Source organism: Tamandua tetradactyla, chromosome 5 (assembly GCF_023851605.1).
Source record: "Tamandua tetradactyla isolate mTamTet1 chromosome 5, mTamTet1.pri, whole genome shotgun sequence".
NCBI classification, from domain to species: Eukaryota; Metazoa; Chordata; class Mammalia; order Pilosa; family Myrmecophagidae; genus Tamandua; species Tamandua tetradactyla.
In genome coordinates, this window is record NC_135331.1 from 154,404,490 (window position 1) to 154,430,501 (window position 26,012).

General features: G+C 40.1%; 1 protein-coding gene across 7 annotated transcripts in view; it reads left to right on the forward strand.

The window, feature by feature from the left end:
• KLHL32 (kelch like family member 32) overlaps positions 1 to 26,012 on the forward strand; it is a 277,053-nt gene that overhangs the window by 156,643 nt on the left and 94,398 nt on the right. For all 7 annotated transcript variants that reach the window (XR_013176298.1, XM_077162441.1, XM_077162445.1 and 4 more), the window contains one exon: positions 14,551 to 14,649. Coding sequence is in view for 5 of the 7 variants with exons in the window: in XM_077162441.1 (XP_077018556.1) it covers positions 14,551 to 14,649 (99 nt within the window). In the remaining 2 variants the exon portion in view is untranslated. The remainder of the gene's footprint in view (positions 1 to 14,550; positions 14,650 to 26,012) is intronic.

Sequence of the window (26,012 nt, forward strand, 5' to 3'; positions counted from 1 at the left end):
ACTCATTTGTTAAATCCTGTCTTCTCTGATACAACTCCTCCTCCTTTGGTCCTTCTCCACTCTTTAGGGATATTTGGACAATGGCCATTCTAACTTTATGTTGAAAAAGGGTGTCAACATTATGGGGTAGGGGATGCAACTGGTTGATGCTCTTGGAGAGACTGGTAACTCTGGTTTTCAGGGCTTATCTGACCTGGGAACCATCTGGATGTTATAGATTTCTGAAAAGTAAACTTAGTGAAACTTTTATAGAGTCTCAAATAGAGCCTTGGGTATTCTCTATTGTTTACAGTAATACTGTTGGTTGGGGCTTGGCATACCTTGGCAATGAGCAATATCTAGCTGAAGTTTTCATAAGAGTAACCTCTAGAATAGCCTCTCAACTCTGAAATCTCTTAGCCACTGATACCTTATTTTGTTACATTCCTTTTCCCCCTTTTCAGGTAGGGATTGTCGCTCCCATGTTGCCAGAGTCATGTTGTATACCTGAATGTCATGTCCGTATAAGGTGGGCAATGATTTTATTTGCAGAGTTGGGCTTAGAGAGAGGCCACATTTGAGTAACAAAAGAGGTTTTCTGGAAGTAGCTCTTCGGCATAACAATAAGTAGGCTTAGCTTTTCTGCTACATAAATAAGCTTCTCAAGAGCAAACTTCAAGATCAAGGGCTTGGCCTATTGACTTGGGAGTCCCTAATGTTTGAGACAGGATTAGGGGTTTCCCTAATGGAGAAGTTTGAGTTCCATATTTTTTCTCCAGTCTCCAAGGTCCTTTGCCAATACTTTAAAATTATCTTCCCAACGTGTACTGGAATGGATCCCAGTATTACATTAAGCTATACAGAATTGCAAGACCTCGTTCCCAATTCTAGGCTGTATTTAAGTTGTTTAACTGAACTGTTCACACAAGTTAGATTGTGTGCAACAGAAAATTTAAGTTTTGAACAAAATAAACCCCTATTCCTTTGGCCTCAAACAGTAGGTGAAATTCTAAAATACTGACAATATCATCCTTTACCCTATATTCTGACTTACCCTAGTTCCAACCAGATCACCTTTATTCGTATTTCTAACTGAAGTCTGATCTCTTTTTTAGCTTAACAATTGCTATATGTAGGAATGCTGATTTTCAGAGTTGCAGAATTCTAGCTCTGAGTCTTAGATGTCACACAGGTACCCAAAGTTCTAGGAAAATACCGAGTTATACACATCTAGTAGAGCATTTCAGAATTTAGAAATAACACTTAAAGCTCAGGAATAAATGTGACTGCTGTAAGAGCTTGCAATCTAGGCCCTAATTTTCTTATAAGTATTTTGTAAAGGATTCCATACTATTTTTGTCCTTTTGTTTCTGGCTTATTTTGCTCAACATAATGTCCTTATGGTTGATTCACCTCATTGCATGCCCCATGACTTCATTCCTTTCTGTAGCTGTACAATATTCTATCACATGTGTGTACCATAGTTCACCCTTCTGCTTCTCAGTCATTGGGTAGTGTGGTAGTTAGGTTCAGGTGTCAACTTGGTTAGGTGAAAGCACCTAGTTCTATTGCTGTGGATATGAGTCAATGGCATGTGAATCTCAGCTTTTCCTGATTGCATCTGCAGTCAGCTAAGAGGCGTGCCTGCTGCAATGAATGATATTTGATTTAATTGGCTGGTGCTTAAATGAGAGAGCTCAATGTAGCACAGCCCAAGCAGCTCAGCATACCTCATCTCAGCACTTGCAACTCAGCCCAGGCCTTTGGAGATGCAGAAAGGAATCACCCCTGGAAGAGTTGTTGGAACCCAGAGGCCTGGAGAGAAGACCAGCAGAGATCACCTGTGCCTTCCCATGTAAGAAAGAACCTCGGTTGAAAGTTAGCTGCCTTTCTTCTCAAGAACTATATGTTAACTAAATAAATCCCCTTCTATTGAAAGCTAATCCATCTCTGGTGTGTTGCATTCCGGCAGCTAGCAAACTTTTGAACAGGTGTCATGAATGATGTTGCCATAAACATCAGTGTGCAAATGTCTATTTGAGTCCCTGCTTTCAAGTCTTTGAGGATATACCTTGTTATGGGGTTGCCTAATCATATGGCGACCCTATATTTAGCCTCCTGGGGATCCACTACATTATCCTCCAGAAGGGCTGCCCCATTCTGGAATCCTCTCAACACTGAATAGGTGTACCTCTCATTCCACATTTTCTCTAGCGCTTGAATCTTTCTGTTTGTTTATTTATTTTGAATCTGCAGATTTTGTTAAGATATATTCGTATAGCATATATTCTAACCAAAATAAACAATCAGTGCTTCACAGTGTCCTCATTTAGTTGTACAATTATCATCACTTTCAATTTTAGACAAATTTCATTGCTCCAAAGGGAAAAATAGCAGATATACCCATACCAAAGAGAAAATCCCAAACTTCCCTTAACTCTTGTCCCCTCCCCCCACCTCCCAATTATTTACCCCTTGTATTGCTGTGGTGCTAATGATGTATTGATAAATATAGACTACAGCATGCAGTAAGCAGTTCTTCCCATATACCCTTCTATTGACTCTTTGTACAAGTATCATACTTTTGAAGCAGTTCATGTAAGAACTTATTTACATTTGTGGTGCTAATTGGTAAAGTACATGGCTCTAAATAACCCCTTTTAACCATATTCATCTTCAGTATGGTGCTATTACTCATAAACCTCCTAATGAATTACCATCACTTCTATTCATTCATACTTTTAAGTTCAGTCTTGTTAACTAGTCTGTACATATTAGATAACCATTGCCCCTTCTCTAGCTCCTGTCTATCTCTGGGTCTCTTGTTTTCTACATCTTAAGACTCTGAGTTTACATTTTCGAGGGGGCTCATATCAGTGAAATCATATAGTATCTATCCTTTTGTGTCTGGCTTATTTCACTCAGCATTATGTCCTCAAGATTTGTCCATGTTACTATATGTTTCAGGACCTCCTTTCTTTTTACTGCTGCAAAATATTCTGTCATATGTATATACCGCATTTTGTTTATCTACTTGTCTGTTGATGAACATTTGGGTTCCATCTTTTGGCAATTGTGAAAATGCTGCTATGAACATCGGGATGCAAATGTCTGTTTGTGACACTGCTTTCAGCTCTTCTGGGTATATACTGAGTAGTGGTATTGCCAAGTCATAGGGAAACTCAATATTAAGTTTTCTGAGCAACTGCCAAACTGTCTTCCACATGGCTGTACCATTATACATTCCCACCAGCAGTGCATTAGTGTCTCAATATTTTCATATCCTCACCAATATTTATAGTTTTCCGTTTGTTTAGTAGCAGCCATTCTTATAGGTATAAGATGACATCTTATTGTGGTTTTGAAAGATTTCCCACATCTTTCATATGCTTTTTAACAATTTGTATTACTTCTTTAGAAAAATATCTATTCATATCTTTTGCCCATTTTATAATTGGATTGTTTGTTCTTTTGTTTTTTGAATTGTAGAATTTCTTTATATATACTAGATATCAAGTCCTTATCAGATATGTGGTTTCCAAATATTTTCTCCCATTGAGTTAACTGCCTCTTCACCTTTTTGACAAAGTTCTTTTAGGCATAAAAGCATTTGATTTTGAGGAGTTCCCATTTATCTATTTTTTTCTTTTGTTGTTTGTGCTTTGAGTGTAAAGTTTAGGAAGCTACCTCCTATTACTAGGTCTTGAAGATGTTTCACTACGTTTTCTTCTAGAAACTTTATGGTGCTAGTTCTTATATTTAGGTGTTTGATCCACTTGGAGTTAATTTTGGTGTAGAGTGTAAGATAGGGGTCCTCTTTCATTCTCTTGGCTGATGTCCAATTCTTCCATGCCCAGTTATTGAAAAGACTTTTTTGTCCCAGTTCAGAGAATTTGGGGCCTTGTCAAAAATTAGTTGACCATAGATTTGGGAACTCCTGAAAATCAAATAGATTTTTTTCTTTCATTGCTTTTGTTTTGAGTGTAAGGTCTTGAAGATGTTTCCTCATATTTTTCTTCTAGCAGTTTTACGGTACTGGCTCTTATATTTAGGTCTTTTATCCACTTTGAGTTCATTTTTGTATAGTATATAAGGTTAGGGTTCTCTTTCATTCCTTTGGCTATGGATATACAGTTCTCTAAGCCCCATTTATTGAAAAGCCTATTCTGTCTCAGTTCAGTGGAATTGGGGAACTTGTTGATCATAGATCTGAGGGTCTATTTCTGATCTCTCGATTTGATTCCATTGATCAATATGTCTATTTTTGTGACAATACCATGTTGTTTTGACCACTGTGGCTTTATAATGAGCTTTAAAATCAGGAAGTGTAAGTCCTCCGATTTCATTCTTCTTTTTTAGGATTTTCTTTTTAACTATTCAGGGCCCCTTTCCCTTCCAAATAAATTTGATAATTAGCTTTTCCAGGTAGGTTGTTAGAACTTGGATTGGTATTGTGTTGAATTTATAGACAAATCTGGGTAGAATTGACATCTTAAGGAAATTTAGCCTTCCTGTCCATGAAAAAGAATATCTTTTCCCACACCTATTCAGATTGTCTTTGATTTCTTTTAGAAATGTTTTGTAGTGGTCTATGTACAGGTAACTTACTTCCTTGGTTAAGTTTATTCCTAGATACTTGATTCTTTTAGTTGCTATTGTGAATGGTATTTTTTCCTTAACTGTCAACTCAGGTCATTACTTGTATATAGAAATATTGCTTATTTTTAATGTTTTAATTTTGTATCCCACCACTTTGCTAAATTTGTTTATTAGCTCAAGAAGCTGTGTCAAAGATTTCTCAGTATTTTCTGAGTATAAGATAGTGTCATCTGCAAATAATGGAAGTTTTACTTCTTCCTTTCCAATTTGGATGCCTTTTATTTAGTTTTCTTGCCTAATTACTGTAGCTAGAACTTCTAGCACATTAGTGAATAATAGTGGTGACAATGGACATCCTTGACTTGTTCCCAATCTCAGGAGAAAGGCTTTCAGTCTCACCATTGAGTACGATACCGGCTGTGGAGTTTTCATATATGTCCTTTATCATATTAAGGAAGTTTCCTTCAATTCCTACCTTTTGAATTCTTATCAGAAAAGGATGCTGAATTTTGTCGAATGCTTTTTCAGCATCAGTTGAGATAATCATGTGATTTTTCCTGTTCATCTTGTTAATATGTTGTATTATACTGATTGATTTTCTTGTGTTGAACCATACTTTTATGCCTGGAATAAACACCACTTGGTTGTGAAGTATAAATCTTTTAATGTGTTGTTGGATTCCGTTTGCAAATATTTTGTTGAGAATTTTTGCATTCGTATTCATTAGGGTCATTGGCCTGTAGTTTTCCTTTCTTCTGGTATCTTTATCCAATTTTGATATTGGGGTGATGTTAGCTTCATAAAATGAATTAGGTAGTGTTTCTTTTTTCCTCAACTTTTGGGAAGAGTTTGAGCAGGAATCTAGAGCTGTCCTTTTACCTCCTGTTCTTATAAAGCAAATGTCAAGAATTCATTCTCCAAACGAACATGGAAATGGATGTGAATGGTATGCTTTTTCATCTGAAGAAATATTTTGTAGCTTCTTTGAGTCAAATGGGGAATCCCCAGATAAGTGTTCCTGCAGCACCCTGTACCCACTGCTTCTTTATCACTAATGACATCACAGGGTTATAATTCCATGTGGCTCCTTTCTTCTCTCTACTTGGGCACCATGCAGTAGCCACCTATAAATGAACGTTGGCATTTTTCTTAGAGACCTCCTGTCTTTGGACATCAACATTTTCAAGTAATGTATCCTCTTTGCTAATGCTGGCAGTATTAAAAAACTAGCTTCATTATGGAGAGGCCCAGCTTCACTAGTGAAAGTCTATGGGATGAGACTACCCATCTCCAGCACACTTGAAAGAGTACTGCTTATAAAAGTAAATGTTAATAATTTGGCTTTTCTTTACCCTGTAATGATTTTCATGTTTTGTTATATTTTAATGGTTGGAACTGCTCCTTTCTCTTAGAGTTAGAGCTATCAAAAACTTGTTCTTTTTCCAAATAATTAGGCCTCTTTTTAAAAAGTAATGTAAATATGTATAATTTATCTTTACATTTTGTTAAATAATAGATTTTATTAATTTAAACATAATGAAGAAATGTTGGAAATGACTAGCTGGGAGAACTATTAATCTCAGAGCTTTGCAGTATCAGAGTATTGCTAATGCAGAAGGGGACAAAAGAAAAGGGGGTTTGTGCATACAATAGGAAAGAATCCAGTTGACTAAATATCCATTTTAGTTCCACGGGTTTTATAATAGGAAAAGTTTCGGTGGCAACATCTGTAGACTGGAAAACCCTTTTCTAAATTGCATTAAATGTAACAAATGAAGATGCTGCAGGACACCATGCAGTTTTCCTGGTAAGTAATACGTGTCCTTACCTAATCTAAGTTTCTCCACTGCATCTTGGAGGAGTCTATACCTCTGCATACTGCCAGTAATCTTAAAGATTTCAGATTAACCAAGTAAGGAAGTATAGACGTGTAAAGGAAAGTCGTAGAATCTCAATATCACTCCCACACCTTCCTTATTTACTAGAATTTAAGTTACCTTTAAAAATTTCCTGAAAATCCAGTCAGATTTCCTCTCTTTTTCCTAGTCTAATGGTTGGAAACGTTGATTGCTTTTCCATAAATTGAAAGTAAAAATTCTATTTCTTAACATGTGCTGTTGGGATCTTTTAGCGATCCAGTCGAGCTTGCTGTGTTTGGAGGAAAGCCACCTGAAAAGTCATTCGTAACTTAAGGGATCATTGATTAAGTCACAAGTTAGCTATATACAACCCCAACCCAAAAGTGCTACCTTAATTTAGACCAGTCATTCAAGCTGTCAGTTTTAATGTCTGTTGTGTCCTTTTATTTGAAATCCTTCAATTAGATGACCTCTGATGAGGATTAGCCCGGGACCAGGCTTCCCAAGGAAACTTTTGACAACTTCTAATATTTTTTGGGGGGGAACTGTATCTTTTAAGCTTCTGAATTTCTTTTGTAAATATAGTACACCATGGGATAAAATGCATGTAGTTCATCAGGGTGTAAATGCTTAGCTATCATCTGTTTTCTAATTTCATGCAACTAATGTTATTGAGGATGTATTATAAATGAATACGGTGCTAAGTGCCATGTCTACACTTTGATAGCCAGCCCAATATCCATTTCCCCCGTGTTGGTTATGGAGCACTCTAATTTGATTTGGGACAGCTGTGCATCTAGCCATAAGAAGTAAATTTCCCAGGCTCTTAGGCAGCTGCGGGTAGTAGGGAAGAGAAAGGTGTGCTCTGTGCCAATGAGATGTAAATGGAAGTCTGTGGCAGTGTTTGCAGGAAACCTATTGTTATCTGATAACCAACAGCAAATTCAGCTGGCACAGACTCTTAAATTTACCCTCTCTTTTCTTTCTGTTTGGAATGAGGTTGCAGTGCCTGGAGGTATGGCAGCTATTTTGTGAACTGTGAAACCACAAGCTAAGATTAGCCACGCAGGAAAGTATAAGGCACCTGGTTACTTGGCACCCCAAGGTTCTTAATCCGAGTTTTATGAGAAAAGTAAACCTCCACCTTGCATAAGCATTTTGTTACATGCAGGCATACACAATAATAATGCTACGCATTTATTTTCTCATTCAGTCCTTAAAAGTATTATGAGGTGTAGGTGTTTGTTCTGTTTTCATTGCACAGGTGAAAAAAAAAAACTGAAGCAAACAAAATCAAGTAATTCTCCCAAATTCATTCTCCCAGCAGGTACAGGAGCCAGGATTTGAACTATACCAGTATGATTTCAAAGCCCTTAGTTTTAATTCAGCAGACATCTGTGGCAGTTTGGCGGCTCGAGAGGTTAATTCTCGGTGGGGGGAGATCTTGCAAAGCTTTTTATAAGAAGTGGACTTTGAGTGGGACCTTGAAGAATGGTCAGTCTTTTGATAAATGGAGACCGAGGAAGTGAAGAGGAGGAGGAGGACCTCCAAGGTGGGGAAAAAGGACCTGCGGCCTGACTGTGGAGGGCAGCGGGCTACTGGCCTCCGCAGAGGGGCCGTGAGGTTTCAGAGTTGGCAGGAAGTTTTAATAAGTAGACTGGCGTTGGGGTGCACAGGTGGTTCAGTGGTAGAATGCTCGCCTTCCAGGCGGGAGGCCCGGGTTCAATTCCCGGACCATGAAACAACAACAGCTAAAAGAAGTAGGTTGGAGGAACACATAAGGGTTTCTGAATACAGGGTTAATAAAGTCTGAGCTGCATTCTTAAATCAGTCTGAGCTGATTTATTGAAAACTGCTGAGTTCTAGTCAGTAATGCTCAGATAAAGCAATTCAACAGATATATTTATGAACATTTCCCAAGATAATAAAGAAATTTAGAAAGTATAATTTATGTAATTATCCTTACTTGAATTCTGCTTTTCTTTTTAAAAAATAAACTTAAGGTGGCAGTTGTAGAGGTACCTGAATAATTTAGAAAATCCTTTTGCTTTAAAAATGGCGCCACCTTGTGGATACAAACCTTTAGTGCAATGGTTTTGAAACAAAAACGAAGCTAAAACCAATTTCTCATAGCTACTTCTTATACCTCATGTTCTGTCAGTAAGACGCCTCCCCCAAATAACTTTATGTAGAATGGTTTTATGTGTTTTGAAGAGCTGATCATTTTAAAGTTATTTATGCTGTGATTTATAAATTCTAAATTGTGAAAAATTGCCATTTTACTGTATAATACAAAAAAAAAAACTCCAAAGAAGGGGGAAAATGAATTTTAAAATATTCGTATAAATATTAGCACCTTTAACTTACAGCTACATGAGTGCTTGTGCATGCAAGCCTGTGCTCGTGTGTGTGTTTAGCAAAGGCCTTAGTTGTTTGCCTTTAACATGCTCAACTCCTTCAGCCTACTCTACCCACAGTCCTAGAAGTAACTAATTTAAAAGTCTCCAAAACAAGAAATAAGGAAAAGAGCCTTGAAGAACTGAAGATTTAAAAAAAAAAAAAATTCTGAAGCCACTGAGATGTACTGTGGCTATTTAAGACAGTCCCTACCAGCAGGTAATCTAAGAAGTAAGGTAAACATAGGAGGGAAGATAAAGAAAATAACAATAAAAAAAAAAAACCACGATGGAATTTTGAGAGGGGCAGCATGGCAGTGTGTGAGGATGAGCTGAGGAAGGCAGGGGGCCTGGGGCCATGTGCTCTCCATGCCCTGACTGAGCTGGCCGGCTTGTCATCCTGGATGCAGGCTCTTAGCCTCAGGCTCTGCACAGTCTTCCTTCCTGAGTTTCAGGCCCCATGTTCTTCCTGAATATATTGCAGGAACCCGAGTTGTAGCCGAGTTGTTGAAGGTCTGGAGGGCCTTCATTAAAGATCATGTAAATTCAATTTTCTACTGCTCCGTTGGTGGCCAGAGGATACAGTTGCATGGAATACACAAGAGGCTCTTCCCACCAACAGGACAACTGGGCCACTTGATGACTGAATTCTGATGTAACAAAATTTATCAGGCATTGTATTAGTTTGCTAATGCTGCCGGAGTGCGATACACCAGAAATGAAATGGCTTTATAAAGGGGATTTATTATGTTACAAGTTTATAGTTCTAAGGTTATAGAAAATGTCCAAATTAAGGCACCAACAAGGAATTACCTTCACTCAAGAAAGGCTGATGCCATTTAGAAAACCTCTGTTGCCCAGGAAGGCATGTGGCTGCTCCTTGTTCCCGGTTCCGTTGCTTCCAGCTTCTGATGCCAGTGATTTCCTCTCTAAGCATCTGTGGGCCTTCAATTAGCTCCTCCGGGACACAACTCTGGGTTCTGACTTGCTTAGCATCTCAAGTAAGGCACATGGCTGTGTCTACTGGGCTCTGCCCATGTCTAGGCATCTGCTCTCTCTCTCGGTTCTCCAAGCATTCCCCAACATCCGTGTCTCTGTCAGCCCTGAAGCAACTGTTCTCCAACATCTGCATTGACTCAGAGCTTTCTCCAAAACATTTCCTCTTTTCAAGGACTCTAAATAAACTAGTTAATCAAGACTCACCTAGAATGGGTGCAGTCACATCTCCACCTAACCAGAAGACCACAGCCACAATCGGGCGTGCCACATCTTTGTGGAAATAATCTCATCAAAAGGTCACTGCATCTTTGTGGCCTAAGAAGGCTTTCCACCCTATAGTATCAAATCAGGATTGAAGGACATGGCTTTTCTGGAGTGCATAACACTTTCAAACAAGCATCTTCAGAGAACTCTACCTTCTACTAAAGTTGTAAGCTTCACCCTGAGCACAGTCACTGGCTGGTTTTTAGCTTTGAACTGAGCAAAGATGGGTGCAAAGTCTCAGCCTTTGGTCAGCTGAGGATTTCTTCTCCTTGGTTCGCATGATCTTGCCCTGCCACAAGCTGCTGCAGAGATTCCTGGGCTTGACCCAGGTGGTATGGTTGTCCCCTCCCCAGCCTTACTGTCAGCTCCTCCTTCAAGTGCAGCCCCTGTGTTCAGACACCTAAAGGCTAGGTGTGAGTGGGGTGTAGGGCAGAATATACTCCCTACAGATGGCCCAGGGGACAGGGGGGACCCATGCCTCACCTCAAGTTTGATTTTGGTTGCATCAAAATATTTTTCTTAAATCTAGAGAAACCCTGGCTCTGCCTCCGTCTAAACGGGTAAAGGTCATTGAGGAATGAGGCAGTGCCTGGCCTCGCTTGACTTCTTTAAGGATTTTCACCTCCCCACTGGATGCTAGACTACTTAACTTATTACGTCATTCATTTTCATGATCTCTTTTGTTGTTGTCTGCTGTTTATGCTTCCATCTGATCGAAGTGCCTCCTTTTTGATGGGTGAGTGGATGCATCAGCCACGAGCACTCCCTCCCTGCTCCCCTCTCTGAGCCTGGCCCACAGGGGACACCGTTCCTCTCGCGGTTCTTGAGTGCCCTCCCTCACACCCATCCTTTTTCCAACAAATGCTCTGCAGCGCTCACATGTACCCGCCTTCCGTGTCCTGCATAGAGAGAGGTGCTTGAGCTTCCTTCCTTCTCCAGAAAGCTGTACTTTGGTCAGTTCTCCAGTTGGTTAGATACATTTACCCCACTGTAAATCATGAGATGAGACCTCTGTTTGTATTCCTGCCCAAGCACCAGTCCTCTGGAAAATGTGTTCGAACAACCACCCACCGAAAATCACAGAGCTGAATTTAAAGGGCTCAACTGCAAGCGAGGGCTGCAAGCACTGGGCTTGTTTCTAGGGGTGAGAACCAGCTGTCCTGGCAAGGTTTCTTTCTAACTCCCTGTAAAAGCACTTGGTGGTGCAGGGGTAGTTCAGTGGTAGAATTCTCGCCTGCCATGCTTTTTGGGAACTGCATGGGTTCAGTTCCCAGTCCATGAACTTCCCCAAAAAAACAAACAAACAAGCAAAACAAAACCAATCAAACAAAAATTTAACAAATGGTGCTGCAATAATGGGATCCTCACCTGGAAAAGTAATGAAATGTGACCCTGCCATATGCATACAAAAAAATAAAAGCACTTAGTGACTTTCTGTGCTCAAGTATCCTTTGGAATAACATATGGTATAATGAGAGAGGAAGAACACACACTACAAAACAACAGACAAAAAACAATCCCGATAGGTTTCTCGGTCAAGCATTTCTCAAAGCAAGCCTGCTGGAGGTGTTACACCTGCTGTGGAATAGTCATCTTGTCTCCCTATGATATCTCTCTGTCTTTGCATTTGGCTTTACTGAGCCTTAGAGGTTATCATGAATGCCAGTTGTGTGAAATAAGCGCAACTGACAGGATTTAAAGGCTAAGGCTCACCTTTCTAATCGTCTATTCCCCATTCTCTGCCCGAGGCCATGCCTCTTCTGCAAGAATAGACGACGTCCTTGCTCCTGTGATGGGAGCTGCGCTGATTTCCTGAATGTCAGTCACAGCACCCCTCCTTGAGGAGCTGGAGAAATTCAGATTTCTCCACTGACTAGATGGGAAAGGAACTGTAAAGAATATTTAGAATAAGAGTGAGCATTGGTATTCCTGCCACATTTGCTTAACTTTTGCACTTCCTTACTTTGCTAGTTCAGAAATATATAGTCCTTTCCCCTCTCTCCCCAGATATTTAATCAATAAAATCTTGAATTAAAAAAATCCATTTAGAGAGAAATTAATTCATCAATAATTTCTTATTAGGTTCATCAATACTGAGTAGGCGTTGTTCTAAGTCCTGGGGATACAGAACAGACCCAGTCCCTGTTCTCGTCAAGCTTGTATACTCATCAAGCTTGTATACCAGTGTGTGGTGAGAAACAGAAAATAATCAAATACACCAATATGTGATATGTCAAGAGGCACTAAGTGCTATGAAGAAGAGTCAAGTAAGGAGACAGGGAAATGAGGGCTGACGGGGAGTGAGGTACCGGCTTACGTGGTTTGCTCACGGAAGGCCTCTGAGGGCAGATGGTATTTGGGCAGAGGTCTGAGAGACACGAGGACATGAGCCAAGTGACAGCTGGAGGGCAAGTGATCCAGACAGAGAAGGCGGGCGCTTGGCCAGTGAGGTCACGGCGAGAAAGCCCTTTGTGTCGGTCAGAGAGGGGAGGTGGGTTCAGGTTATGTGGACCCGTTTAGGTTACAGTTGAGACTTTGACTTTTATTTTCAGTGTGATGTGATTTTATTAACGTTTCATAAAGGACCAGTCTGGCTGCTATTGTTGAGAACAGTACAAGGGGCAAAGGAAAAGGTGGGTGTCACTAGCGTAATAGTGAGGAAAGTAGTAAGCAGTGATTAAATTCTGCAACTGTTTGGAAGATCAAGGGAGCAGAAGGGGCCGATGGGTCAGATGGAAGGAGTGAGCAAAGTCAGAGAAGTCAGGAGTGACTCTGAGACTTTAGCCACAGTAGCAGGTAGAGTAGAGTTGCTGTTCGCTGAGATGGTAAGATTGGGATAGAAGCAATTTCGTTGGTTGGTAGAGAAGATAAGGTTTCCATTTTGGGACACGTTCAGTGTGAGATGCCCATTAGACATCTAAGCAAAGATTCCGAGTAGGCATTTGGATATAAGTTCAAGAAGTGAGGCTAGGGAAGCCAGCTTGAATGCCATCAGCATATAGATGGGTTTAAAGTCAAAGGATTATGTGAGTTCATCCTTGGAGGAGTGTGGAGAGAGGCGAGGTTTGAGGATTAAGCTCTGGGCACCTCCAAAGTTTAGAGGTTAGTGAAGAGAGGGGAGTGGCTAGTGACATGCATAGAAAACCATTGTCCCAGGGGCAAGGAAAAATCACCCTAAGAATGAGTGCAATCAGCTTTGCCAACTGCTCCTACCTCAAGTAAAATTAAATACTGAGAACTGGCCAGTGGATTAGGAAACATGGCGGTCGCTGGTGACCTTGATGAGCGCATTTCAGTGGAGCGATGGGGATGAAACACAACAGGGATGAGTTCAAGCCGAAACAGAGCAGAGCAAATGGAAACAGTACATAGGGACAACCTTTTCTGAGTTTTGCCATGAAGGGGGGCATGCTAGGAGCTGGCTGGATTTGTGGGGGTCGAGGGAGGGTATAACAGCATATTTGTACACTGATGGGAAGTCTTCAGTGGAAAGTGGAGAAATTGAAGATGTAAGAGCAAGAACGGACAATGCAGGCAGAAGAGGCTAGGATCCAGTGCTCAAGTGGAAAAGCAAGATGTGCTGATGTAGCTGTAGGTGGGTGGGTTGCTAGATTGGTGGTAGGAGCCTGTGGAGATAATGAGGTGAGAGAGGAGTTGAGGGTTGGAGGTTTGCAGGGAGAGGAAAGTGAATGGAAAAGTAAACAGACAAAAGTGATTCTTCCCCTTAACAGCAAATCACCTGGAGGGCTTGTTGAATCACCCATGGCTGGACTTCAACTGAAAGTTTCTGATTTACTGGTTCTGAGGCGAGGCTCCCAAATAGGCAGATTTTACAAATTCCCAGGTAATGCCGATACTGCTGGTCCAGAGAGCAGGCTTTGGGAACCCCTGGACTGAGGAAATGGGATAGATGGCTGGGGAACTTTCTAAGCGTGGTTATGTGTTTTCCTCTAGCCCTGTGCAGTAACAACTTAGAAGCTGAAAGGAGTAAAATCTGTCTCTGGTCTCACCTTGCAAGGAGAAACCTAAGTCCCCTTTCCCTAAAATACCTGTTAACAGTTTCTGTGAACTAGTAAAGAGCAGAATTCTGAAATACACTTGGAAAAACTAAAAGTCAATCTTTTGTAATTTATAAGATATCACTTATAAATTCTAAAAATATACTGAATTTTAGGACTGTTATATTATTCTTTAAGATTGTTCATATTCTCCCACCAAAAAATGAACGGTTAAGTTCAGAGTTTACATGGGGGAAACTGAGAATGGGCCAGTGCAGTGAGAAGAGAACTCAGCAGTTAGAGAGTTCTTCCTCTCATTAATCTGAGCAGAAAGAAATTCAAATATGGTATGTTAAGCAAAGATTTAAATATGGTAGAGTATATTTACATATTAAGCAGCACACTATTAAAATTTTTAACATAACTGATCTTTTTTGTTGTTGCAAAACAAAACAGATTTTGTTGGAGCCAGGCGTGATCCAGGATGTGTTAGCAGCTGGCAGTCACCTGCAGTTGTTGGAGCTTCTCAATTTATGTTCTCACTATCTCATCCAGGTATGTGAGCTAACAATACATATCTTGCTAATATGGCCACCACTGTTCCTTCCCCCTGCAGCTATAAGCCAGCTATACCCCAGCAACCAGAGCCCAACAACAGGGAAAATGCCATCCCAGCCCGCTTGGAGGGGTGTCCCATGTGGTGATAGAATTTCCCCAGGATGTAAACTGAGAGGCAGGAGAGTGACGTCAGCTCTTACGGCCTGTCACAGAAGTGGGGGTTTCCTTCCACCCTCCCCGCCCTCCCTGGGTCATGCACAGATACACTGCCAGGTGCCGGGGAAATGATGCTGGGGCTTTCTGGTTATGGAAGTAACTATTTCAGCTGCGTGAAAAGTTGAATAGTCATTTAAGATTTCAGTTACAGTAGCTAATATATCACAAAGTCATAAATAATGAATTGTCACGGAAGCGTCCCAGATAGTCAATGCTGGAGAAAGAGTGAATGATCCCCACATTTTTTCTCTGATTTTTCCGGGGTGTCTGGAAAGGCTTGTGAGGGTGAGGGAGAAGAAACCCCCTACTATGCCAGGCTTCTGCTGAGGGTTCCCGGCTGTTTCACGCTCACCCTACAACATTGCACAGTTTTACTGATGAAAAATCAGAGGCTTGAAATGTACCCAGCTTTCCCGAGGAGATGCAGCTGGTGAGCGGCAGGCTTCTCTGACGCCTAAGACCATTTTCCTTCATGAACTATGGTTAGGTAGGAAGAGATGGGACATTTCAGGAGTTAACATGGCTGTGAGGCTCTCTTATTTTAAAAAGTGAAGTACTAATTTCCTATTTTAGGATCCTCTCATATCCTCCCCTGACATTGTCTATAAAGACAGATATGCTATTTATAATAATAGCATTATAACAAGAATAAAAATAACTTTTTAAAAATAATAAATTCACTTAGTTTAGTTCAACTATCCTTGTGCATGAGACATGATGTTAATGAGTAGAAAATTCATTCATTTTCTTGCCCAAATACCTTCTCTCCTTCCTTATCGTTTTATTGAACTCTAAATATGCTCTTTATCGTTGATTTCTGTTATATATTGCGCTTGAACAGCGTATTAGAGTTTACAGAGTTCTTTCGCGTATATCACCTTAATTTAATCTGAACCCTGGGAAACAGGAATCCACTGCTGCCCAGAGATGCGATGTGAAGGGCGCCAGCCATGCTCACCTAAGCAGCAGTTCAAATACAAAATGTGAAAAATGTCATCATTATTTCAGCACCTTTAATCTGACAGTAAAAGTTTAACTATGTAACTTATTTTTCTTTCTTTCCTCTCAATATTGTTGGGTGGTGTGGGAAAGCTGCTCTTAATCCATTTCTGCAGGTAGCAAATGGGAATAACAGAAAGGTTACCAGGCTGCAGAGGTGTGTGTTTGACTTGTGAAATTGAAATTACTTTTATTTGACATTTCTACCTTAAATATTCCAACGTAAGCTTTAAGTATCATTGTCCAATTCACTTTTTATACAGCAGGTAATAATCAGTGATATGCATTGACAGAAATTTCGTTATAATGTTAATTATCATCACGATGCATGTTATAAAGGGCATGTCTATTCATATGTATATGTACCTATACCTATAATTTTAATAGAAATGAGAATTTCAGATGATGAATATGGGTGTTTTTTTCCAACCCCATTGAATAAAGTAGCTCATTATTTTATTGAGGCAAAATGTAGCTTATGAACAGATTTGTTTTGTGGACGGTTATTATTATCGAGGCTGCTTGAGCAGTCATTGAAACTTTGACTTTCTTTTTACCTATACATTTTCATTTCATTTTCTCTTATAACTTCTTCTTAATATTTGTGATTGTTGCAAGATGACCAACTTGTGGAAGGGAACTTTGACTGCAAGAGAACCCAAACCATGTATTTGTAGAAACCTTCATTACTAAAATCTTTTGAAAGTAGAATCCCTGCTTTCTCTTAGGATTATAAAAGCACCAGACTGGGTCAGTCTACTTTTAAATCTTGACACAGTCTTGTAGCAACACACATACATAGCTATACATACATGTTAATATTTTGTATTATTGCTCAACTAACTTCTAACATTATATGGTGCCATTTGATTTGGCATATAAAAGTAACTTTTTGTTGAAATGAAAATATTCCAGTGCTTAAATATACCTAGAATTGTATTCCATCAACCAAGGCTAATGCATTCTCTAACCTTGTTTGGTTCTTTGTCCATCCAGGAGTTGTGAAGCTGTTCGCGTCACTAAGATGTCTGGTATTGTGTTGTTCTCAAATTTCCATTTTTCCTTTGGTTTGTCTGCCAGAGGTGAGCTTGGCAGGCCCCTATTGTTTTCGAATTTCCATTTTTCCTTTGGTTTGTCTGCCGGGGTGTGCATGGCAGGCCCCTGTTATAGCTCTTTGGTGGACACTCCCCTAGCCTCCCTGGCCATCAACTATTGCCTTGGCTGGAAGCTCCTCCATGAAGAGGGGTTGCTGCTGCCCCAGAGCAGGGAAGGACACCTTGAGGCCACTGTCTGGACAGGTTGCTGAAAGGTAGGAGCTCAAGCTGTCACCAGCACAGCAGTAGTGCCCTTCTGTGACCGTGAGGACAACCATAGCGTTTGCCCTTATGCTGTGACACCATCACCTTATTCTCCTGGAGCCCCCAGGCCTCTCATAGGGCCATTGGTTCTCCATCCATATCTGTAGAATTAAAGGGGAAGCCATGCAATGAAAATGGTGCTAATTGATTGGGGTTGAGGGGACTAGTATAGCAAGACTCTTTGAGGCCCCTGGCATATACAAACTCTGAGACCAAACTAGGTAGCGTCCCAGCTAGGCAGAGACACTGTGATTTACTGCCACCAATTCCATCTAGCTCTCATCCACCTCTCCTGCTATGTGGAGCCCTGGGTCCAGAAAAGTCCAAACAACCATTTTCCCTCTTCAAGAGGAAATTCCTCACAGCCTTCCCTGCTTGCCCAAAGCTTGGACAAAGATGGACATCACATAACATGTTCGGGAAAGTCTCTGGAGTCACAAGGTGTACCAGGCCCTATGACTTCACTTCGTGTGTTGGCGGCAACACTGAAGTGAGGTTCTTGAGTTGTGGTGGCATGGAACTTCACCCTTAGTCATTGCCTTCTTGTTATGCTCTATTTTGACAACCCCTACAAAAGTTCTGAGAAGGTTAGAGGTCTCCCCAGAGGCCTGTAGGAATTTACGGAGAGAAAATCTTGACTTTTTTTTAGCAGAAGGCCTGATGACAAGCAGAAAGGCTTGCATCTGAGGTTCCTGGTCCCTCCCAGGGATGTGATGGGCCTGAAGAGAACTCATGTTCCAGCTTCCACCAGCTGGGCTGGGATTGCTGGATCATTGCTTCCCATATCAGTACCCCAGAGAAGGGATTTACAAAGAACTCCTCGAATTTGCATCCTTCTCATTTGCATTGCAGTGAAATTACATAGGTCTCTTTGCCATGTAGCCTGTCATGTTAGTATATTATTAATAAGCATAACCTGTCAGGCTTATCCATCTGAGATCCACAACCAAGACCCAGTCCCAAATAACATATGAATGCTTCTTTCCCCTTTTCTGCCTCCTGCTCTTCTTCCTCTTCATTCATTGTGCTCTTTAGAAATAAGTCATCAGAAAGAATGGGTCCAATACAGTGCATGAATTACTACCTTGCTTTTCTGAGTATGCAGGTTTACATACATCTCATCCACTGTTTTAAATCTTGTAAAGGAAACCTTGGCAAACTGTTTTCACGAGTGATGGGCTACGGATGCATCCACTGACTGACTGAGTCCCTCATATAGACATGAGGATCTTTTTAAATCTAGTTATGATTTCTAAAACTCCCTTTTCCCCCCATTTCCTATTTGTTGCTGAACACTTCATTTACAAAGTTGGGCTATTCTACCTTCTAAACAGCTCTCAAACCTGACCCTTCTCCACTGCTAATGTCCCTGCCTTCCTTTCGGCACTCGCCACTCTGGGTTAAGGTTCAATTAGTTCATAACAGCCTCTAAGGGGTCACCTGATTCCTGGCCTCTGTTCTGGCCAAACCATAATCTTCAGAGGTCTTGTTATTTTTCCCCGGGAAGGGAAGCACCATTTTTTTGAGGGCCTATCAGTGCTGAGCATCTTACATAAGGACTCTCACTTCCCCTCTGCAAAGTAACCCCATACAGCAGGTGGACATGGTTTTCCTTTTACAGATGGGAAAACAAGTTCAGAACTTGGACACTGATGAGATTGGAAGCTAGCTCCTCTAATGACCATTTAGTTGGATCATTTTACCTATAAAAATCCTTTGCTTCATCTCTAAGGCTGGGTGTGTGCACTGTGCTCCCGCCAAGCATAGTACCCTTTGCAGTTCTGCTTTGCCAATAGCTAGTGGAAACCAGCTGATGGAGGTTGTGGGTGGCAGAGAGCTTTTCAGTCCCATTCAGACTGTCCTGAGGATCAGGGATGGGAAAACATCACACACACACACACACACACACACACACACACACACACACACACACACACACATCTCCTCTGTCTTAAGATCAGGGGTTCTGCACACTGAACTTTCCATTGGATTCCCTGAAAATGATACATTAGTAGTCACAGGTATTACTGAAGATGTCTTCTTTTGTGGCTAGCTTTCAAAGCCAAAAACAAATTTATATCATTTTATACCACCTCCCTAGTATTTGAGTAAAAGGTTTCTTTCTGTTCTTCAAGTATCACAATTTTATTATGATATTTAATTTAAATATCCTGACAAGAAAAAACGTCACATAGACTTTTAGAACAAAACTGCCCAAGTGGTGCATAAACTTTCTTTGATGGGAAAATGCTTCTAGTGTCTTTTCCTCAGCAGCAGGTGGCAGTGTGAATCCACCAGAATTTGAGTAGTCAATGTAAAAGCAAAAATCAGAAAAAATGAAAAGAAAAATTATTTATTTTGCTATGTATTAGTCTTCTGACCTAATCAGTAAAAAAGTCATTATTCACACCACACTGGGCAATATGCATTGTAATTTTTAGCAAATAATAGGAAACTTTAATGTGTTCATAGGAAATGCAGTTTTGTCTTGGGCTGCTGTGGTCATTTATCACCACACTTTGTGAAATCACTCATTTGTCCTAATTTGAATGTAAATGACTCTAAGGTTTTACAAATAAGGTGACAGACTCACATAAATGTAATTGCAGGGTTCATCTCCCTCTTTTTATATATCACTCATTAGGTTATGAATTAAATACATCGTATTAAACCAGGGGCATGTCCAATGATGATATTGTAATGGCAAATTACTCTATGCTATTAGAGGTGTATTTTTTATTCATGGACATTAATTTGTCATTAAGTGGCATTAGTTTAGCACTTTTATGTGAAAGACGTGACCTGAAAAAGGAGGCACGCTGCTGTGCTGTGAGAGGAAGGAACACAAGTGCTATAGATACAGAGCATTTTATCACCGGAAAGAAAACTGAGACGGGGTTCGGTTTGATTTTTTGTTGTTATTGTGTTCATTTATTTGGGTTTATGCTTTCACAAAAATGAAAGATCCTTTCTCCAGATTGAAGGTGTTTGTTCTGTTTACAGCGGGCACGTTGGCATCATCCAGTAAAGCAAAGCCAAAATTCTTACCATTAATCATTCAGGAGCCAAGGAAGAGGTGGGGACAGGAGCGCGGAGGCGCTTGCCCGCCCTCAGCCCCCCTGTGTGACTGATGCTTATTAGTCATCCCTTGTCTTCATTTAGTCTTACACTAAGTGGGTTACAGGGAAAATTAGTCATTTTTCTCTCTTCAGTGATGTTACAAAGGTTTAAAGAATGTTATTCTCTCGTGAGAGTGTCAGGAAGAAGCCTGGGTAACTTCGCGCCTCCCCCCTTTTTCATAAACTGCGCTTTGACTGTTCTTTACCAAGAAAATCTTTTTCCACTTGCAAGGGTAGGGCCCTTGCGACCTCCGCGCGGCCGGGCCCCTCCCTGCGCTTCCACCGCGGGAGCTCGGCGCGGGTGGAGGGAATGAATGAATGATGCGGCCATTCAGTAGTTACCGCTTCTTTTCAGATCTCGAAATGTTAGGTTACGTCAGGAAAAAAAATGACTAGTTGCGCTAGTTTTGCCCATTGAATAACTTCTAAGTTGGAAGGACTTTCTATGAAGTTTGCATCTGGCATTGAGGATCTCACGTATTTTATAGTATTGTAACAGATTATCATTTTTTACTAAGGAACACCACGATGGCTTCTAGGAGGCTATCCTTTCTAAACAACGTATTATCATAATTTTAATTATTAAATTAACAGTAGCTCCTAAATACATAATATATAATGGGTGTGCTGAATGGAATAATTTATCCTCAAGGGTGAGAACAAGTTATTACTCATGCTCATTTTTCTCCAACACTGAGCTGTTTTTTTCCCCCACAGTAGAGAAGAAAAATGATTGTACCAACATATATATTTAATATGCCCATAATCAAATACATCGTGTGTCATTCCGTAGTTCACTAGAGCTGACATTCTTGTATTTGAAGAAAGTTAAAATACAACATTTGGAAAACATATTATAAATGGCTTACTCTTTCGGATGTCTATTTTTTTAATCAGTGAAAATGATGAGAAAGGGTGGAAATGTATCAGACCTATTAAAATCATAGCCAACTGCTAATTATTTGTTCTAATCAAGAGTATTTGCTCTCTGGCATGGGTAATCTAGAATACCATATTTGCCAAATGCCATTAATATTTGGCTCTAAAATGTATTATAAGATCTTCTAGGAGCCATTTTAGGATCCCAATTTATTTTTTCATATACTATTATATTGGGTTTTATTCCCTAAAACCATAGCAAATGATTCCAGTAAATGACAGCCAGAAGTATGCTGGCCAGCCAAGAAGCCATTTTGGGATTTTAATTTATAATGTGGCTAATTTAGGATGGATTGCATCTTCCTTGTCCATGAGATTTTAAAGAGGGCAAAGATTATATTTGACGTATTTTCTAATATTAGTACCTTAGTAGTTAGTAATTTATATTCTAAGTAACTACTCTTACATGTTTTGCTCCTATGGACGTATTTTTCCAAAGATAAATTTTTTTATTAATATCAGAGTTTGGAATCAATAAACAAAACAAATAAATATCAGTATATCAATCCCATTTGATTCCATATTAATATTTGGAGATTATGGGGTCTAAGAGCAAACCTATGTTTCATTTAGAATATTCATCCTCTACCCACCCTCACCTATAAATATTTCTGTTACTAGTTGAATGTCTGCTCTCCTCTGTTAAAGCACCTTTTTGGCTCCTTATTCCATTAGTTTCATCCTGTGTCTTCTATGGTTCCAGTCGCTCCTTTTCCACTGCCACCTTCCTTTCGGTTTATAAATAGAGGAGAAATTTTTCTCCTCTCATTGCCCCATCTCTTTTTATCCCTTCCCTTCACAACTGTGCTTAACATATCCCTTAGCTTGTATTCATTCATTTTTTAAAAACTTTATGTGAAATATGACATATCTACAAAACTGTAATAAATTTCCAAGTACATTGTTTATCATCAAATTGACTTTTTTTCTTTTTTTGTGAAAAATAGCATACATACAAAACAGTAAATTTCAAAGCACATTGCAACAATTAGTTGTAGAACAGATTTCAGAGTTTGGTATGGGTTGCAATGCCACAATTTTAGATTTTTACTTTTAGCTGCTCTAAGATACTAGAGAATGAAATAAGTATCAATATAATGATTCAGCAATCCTACTCATTTGTTAAGCCATACCTCCTCTTTCTCCCATTCTTTAGGGGTATTTGGGTTATGCCCGGTCTAACATTTTCATGTTGAAAGGGTGTCGATAATATGGAATAGGGGGATGGAACTAGTTGATGTTTTGAAGAGGCTGGCCTCTCTGCATTTCAGGATTTATCTGGTCGAGGGACCCATCTGGAGGTTGTACATTTCTGGAAAGTTATCCTAGTGCATGGAACCTTTGTAGAATCTTATGTAGCACCCTAGGTGTTCTTTAAGGCTTGGCAGGAATGGTTTTGGTTGGGGTTTGGCAAGTTATGGTAACTAGCAACGTCTAACTGAAGCTTGCATAAGAGTGCCCTCCCGAGTAGCCTCTCGACTCTGTTTGAACCCTGGCAGCCACTGATCCTATTTATTACACTTCTTTTCCCCCTTTTGGTCATGATGGCATTGTTGATCCCATGGTGCCAGGGCCAGGCTCATCCCTGGGAGTCATCTCCCACGCTACCATGAAGACTTTCACCCCTGAATGCCATGTCCCATGTAGAGGGGAGGATATTGCTTTTACTTGCAGAATTGGGTTTAGAGAGAGAGAAGCCACATCTGAGTTCTATTCATTCTTAATCAACTGAACTCAGTGTTCTCCCTCAAAAGCTACTCCAATTGTTTTCCAAAACCTCTTAATTGTCAAAAGCAGCAGGCCTTTAGTAGTGTCTGAATGTAATCACGCTACAGAGTTTTTGACACTGACAGCTCCACTCTTTCCTGCACCTCTTCTTTCTTAGGACCCTCTCTCTCTTAGTTCTCATTCTGTTTCTTTTCAGTTCCTTGGCATGCTCTTCTTCCATCAACTTGAATGTCCCTTGGGCTCCTAAACTGGTGCTCTTCTCTTCTGCTTCATCTCCACCGCATGGTTTCATCTCTCTTCTGTATACCGAGGATCACTTTATCTTGTTCCGCTCTCCTGAGCCTGACCTGTATATTCAACCATCATTTCTATTTGATATCTATGCTGGTTTGAATCTGTTGTGACCCCAGAAAAGACATGTCCTTTCATCCTCATTCACTATTGTTGGGTGGGAGATTTTTGGTTGTTCCCATGGAGATGTGGTGATAACTTTTGATTAGATCGTTTCCATGGAGTTGTGTCTCCACCCATTCAAGGTGGGGTTGCTTACTGGAGCCTTTTAAGAGCGAACCATTCTGTAAAAAGCTTTAGAGCCACAAGAGCCAACGCAGCCAGAGACTTTTGGAGATGAAGTAGAAATATGTCCCCAGGAAAGCTTCAAGAAACAAGAAGCCTGGAGAGAAAGCCAGCAGATGTCGCCATGTGCTTTTCCAGTTGAGAGAGAAACCCTGAACTTCATCATCCTTTCTGGAGTGAAGGTAGCCTCTTGTTGGTGCCTTAATTTGAACATTTTTGTAGTCTTGCTTTAATTGGGACATTTTCACTGCCATAGAACTGTTAACTTGCAACTTAATAAATTCCCCTTTATAAAAGCCATTCCATTTCTGGTATATCGCTTTCTGGGAGCTTGCAAAGTAGAACAATATCCCACATATCATCTCAAGCTCATGTGGATCAATCTCACATGCCTGCTCTGCTACCCCATTTTCTTGAGGTATCATCACCCATTTAGTCACCCAACCCAGAAACCTTAGCATAATAGACTCTCGTATGACTTCATGAATCCCTCTAAATTTTGTTAATCTAACCTCTTTAAATATCTCTCAAATATGCCTTCTCCCCTTTTTCCTTATTGTCACTGGCAATATTCAAGTCTGAATTATTTCTCTTGGATATTTCTGCAATAGCTTAACTTTTCTCCCTGCCTGGAGCTTTGCCCATGCTAATCAGTAATTTGCTGCTAATGGTAAATATCTTTACTGTTTACTGCATAATTAATTTATATTTTATTTTTCTGACCCACAAAACAGTCTCTTTCCTTAAATTCCAGCATGGCTCCCCGTATTCTGGCTGTAGCTTGGCTTTTAGACCATGTCCTTATTCTTTCTTATTTCCCTAGTGTACCCTAGTCTTAATTTACCCCAAGGATATCATATTTTGTCATCTCCAGGCCAGCTGTCTAGTCAGTATTTCCTCTTGGGTATCACACAGACACCAAATGGTCAAAATCCTTTTTAAGTGTGAACCAAAGCCAGAAACCCGAGAGTCGTCATACAATCTCTCATGTCCTTGTGCCCAGTATACGTTCTGTCACCATGATCTTTAAACTCTACTCTCTTATTATTTAAAATCTCTTTCTGTTTTCATTACCGCTGTCTTAATTCACACTCTCAGTACTTGCTTCCTGGACCAGAGAAACTTCCTCCTAACTAATGAACCTGCCTTTACTCTTGACTCACCTGGCACCTCCTCCAAAATTCTGTTTCATTTTTTAAAGGTTTTTTTTTAATTCATGAAAAATTCTATTTGCTTTTTAAAAAATAACAATCCAGTCTTGTCATATTTTGCTTACAATCCTTCAGTGGTTCACCACGGTCTTCAGAATAAAGTTCATCCCACTTAATCTTGCATACAAGGCCCATCTTTATCATGAAACTTCCTCTATCTTTAACCTTTTTTAAAAAAAATAACTTACTGAAATATAACGTCATAGTCACTGTGAACTTCATGCATTTCCCTGTACCTCCACCTCTTTGTTTGATGCTGCCTTCTCTCTGAATTATTTTCTCCATGCTTTGTCACTTTTAGTCCCTACTTACCTTCAGGTACCTGGCTCACTTTGCCAGAGTTCCCAGATCAATCCGCTCAGCTGTAGTCATATTTTCCTCCACTTCTTTCATTATCAGGCATCATCAGAAGCACTGATCACACCCTATTGCTAGTGTTGTTTTACTTGTCTATATCCCTGATGTATTTATTTCCCTTTATACAGAGCCTCAGTAGGTATCCATGGACCCTTTTTCAGAGTGAACACCTCCCCACTTCAATATACTATTCCCTTTACCTGGAAACCATTCACTCCCTTTGGTGCTTCCATAATTCCTTTCAAGAATCAGCATTAATGTCAGCCCTTCAGTTTTTACTCCTGGTGTGGGCAGATGAGGTGACATATGATGAAAATACTTTCATTTTCTCTGATAGAGAAATCTTATTTCCTATTTGGTGATAAGTTTGATACTATGGTCAGAAAACTAGAGAGAGAATTAAGGCTGTCAGTTGTGCATTAACTTAAGGAAGTGAGGTTGATGATGGTTTTTAAAAAATTTGTTTTTTGAACTTGTGTACCTAGAAGTGCAGAAATGATAAGCAGTGCAGAAATGATAAGCACCCACTTCTACTTTCACCTGGGATGTCATCTAGTGATTAGATTTGTCTTTGAGGCCAGACAGATATACGTTCATGTGCTAGGACCTTGTGATTATTAGTTGAGTGACCTTAAGCCAGTTATATAACCTCTTTGCCCTTCATTCTTCATCTGCAGATATGGTATCTTGTGTACAATCTACCTCTCAGGGGTATTGGAGTATTAAATGAGATAGTACATGCAAAGCTCTCAACACAGTATCCAAACAGACTAGGTACCCTAGAAACCAGAGCCAGTATGATGGAATGCCTCATATGTAAAATTCCTCTATTAATTCCAAGTTCACCTCCTAGGCTG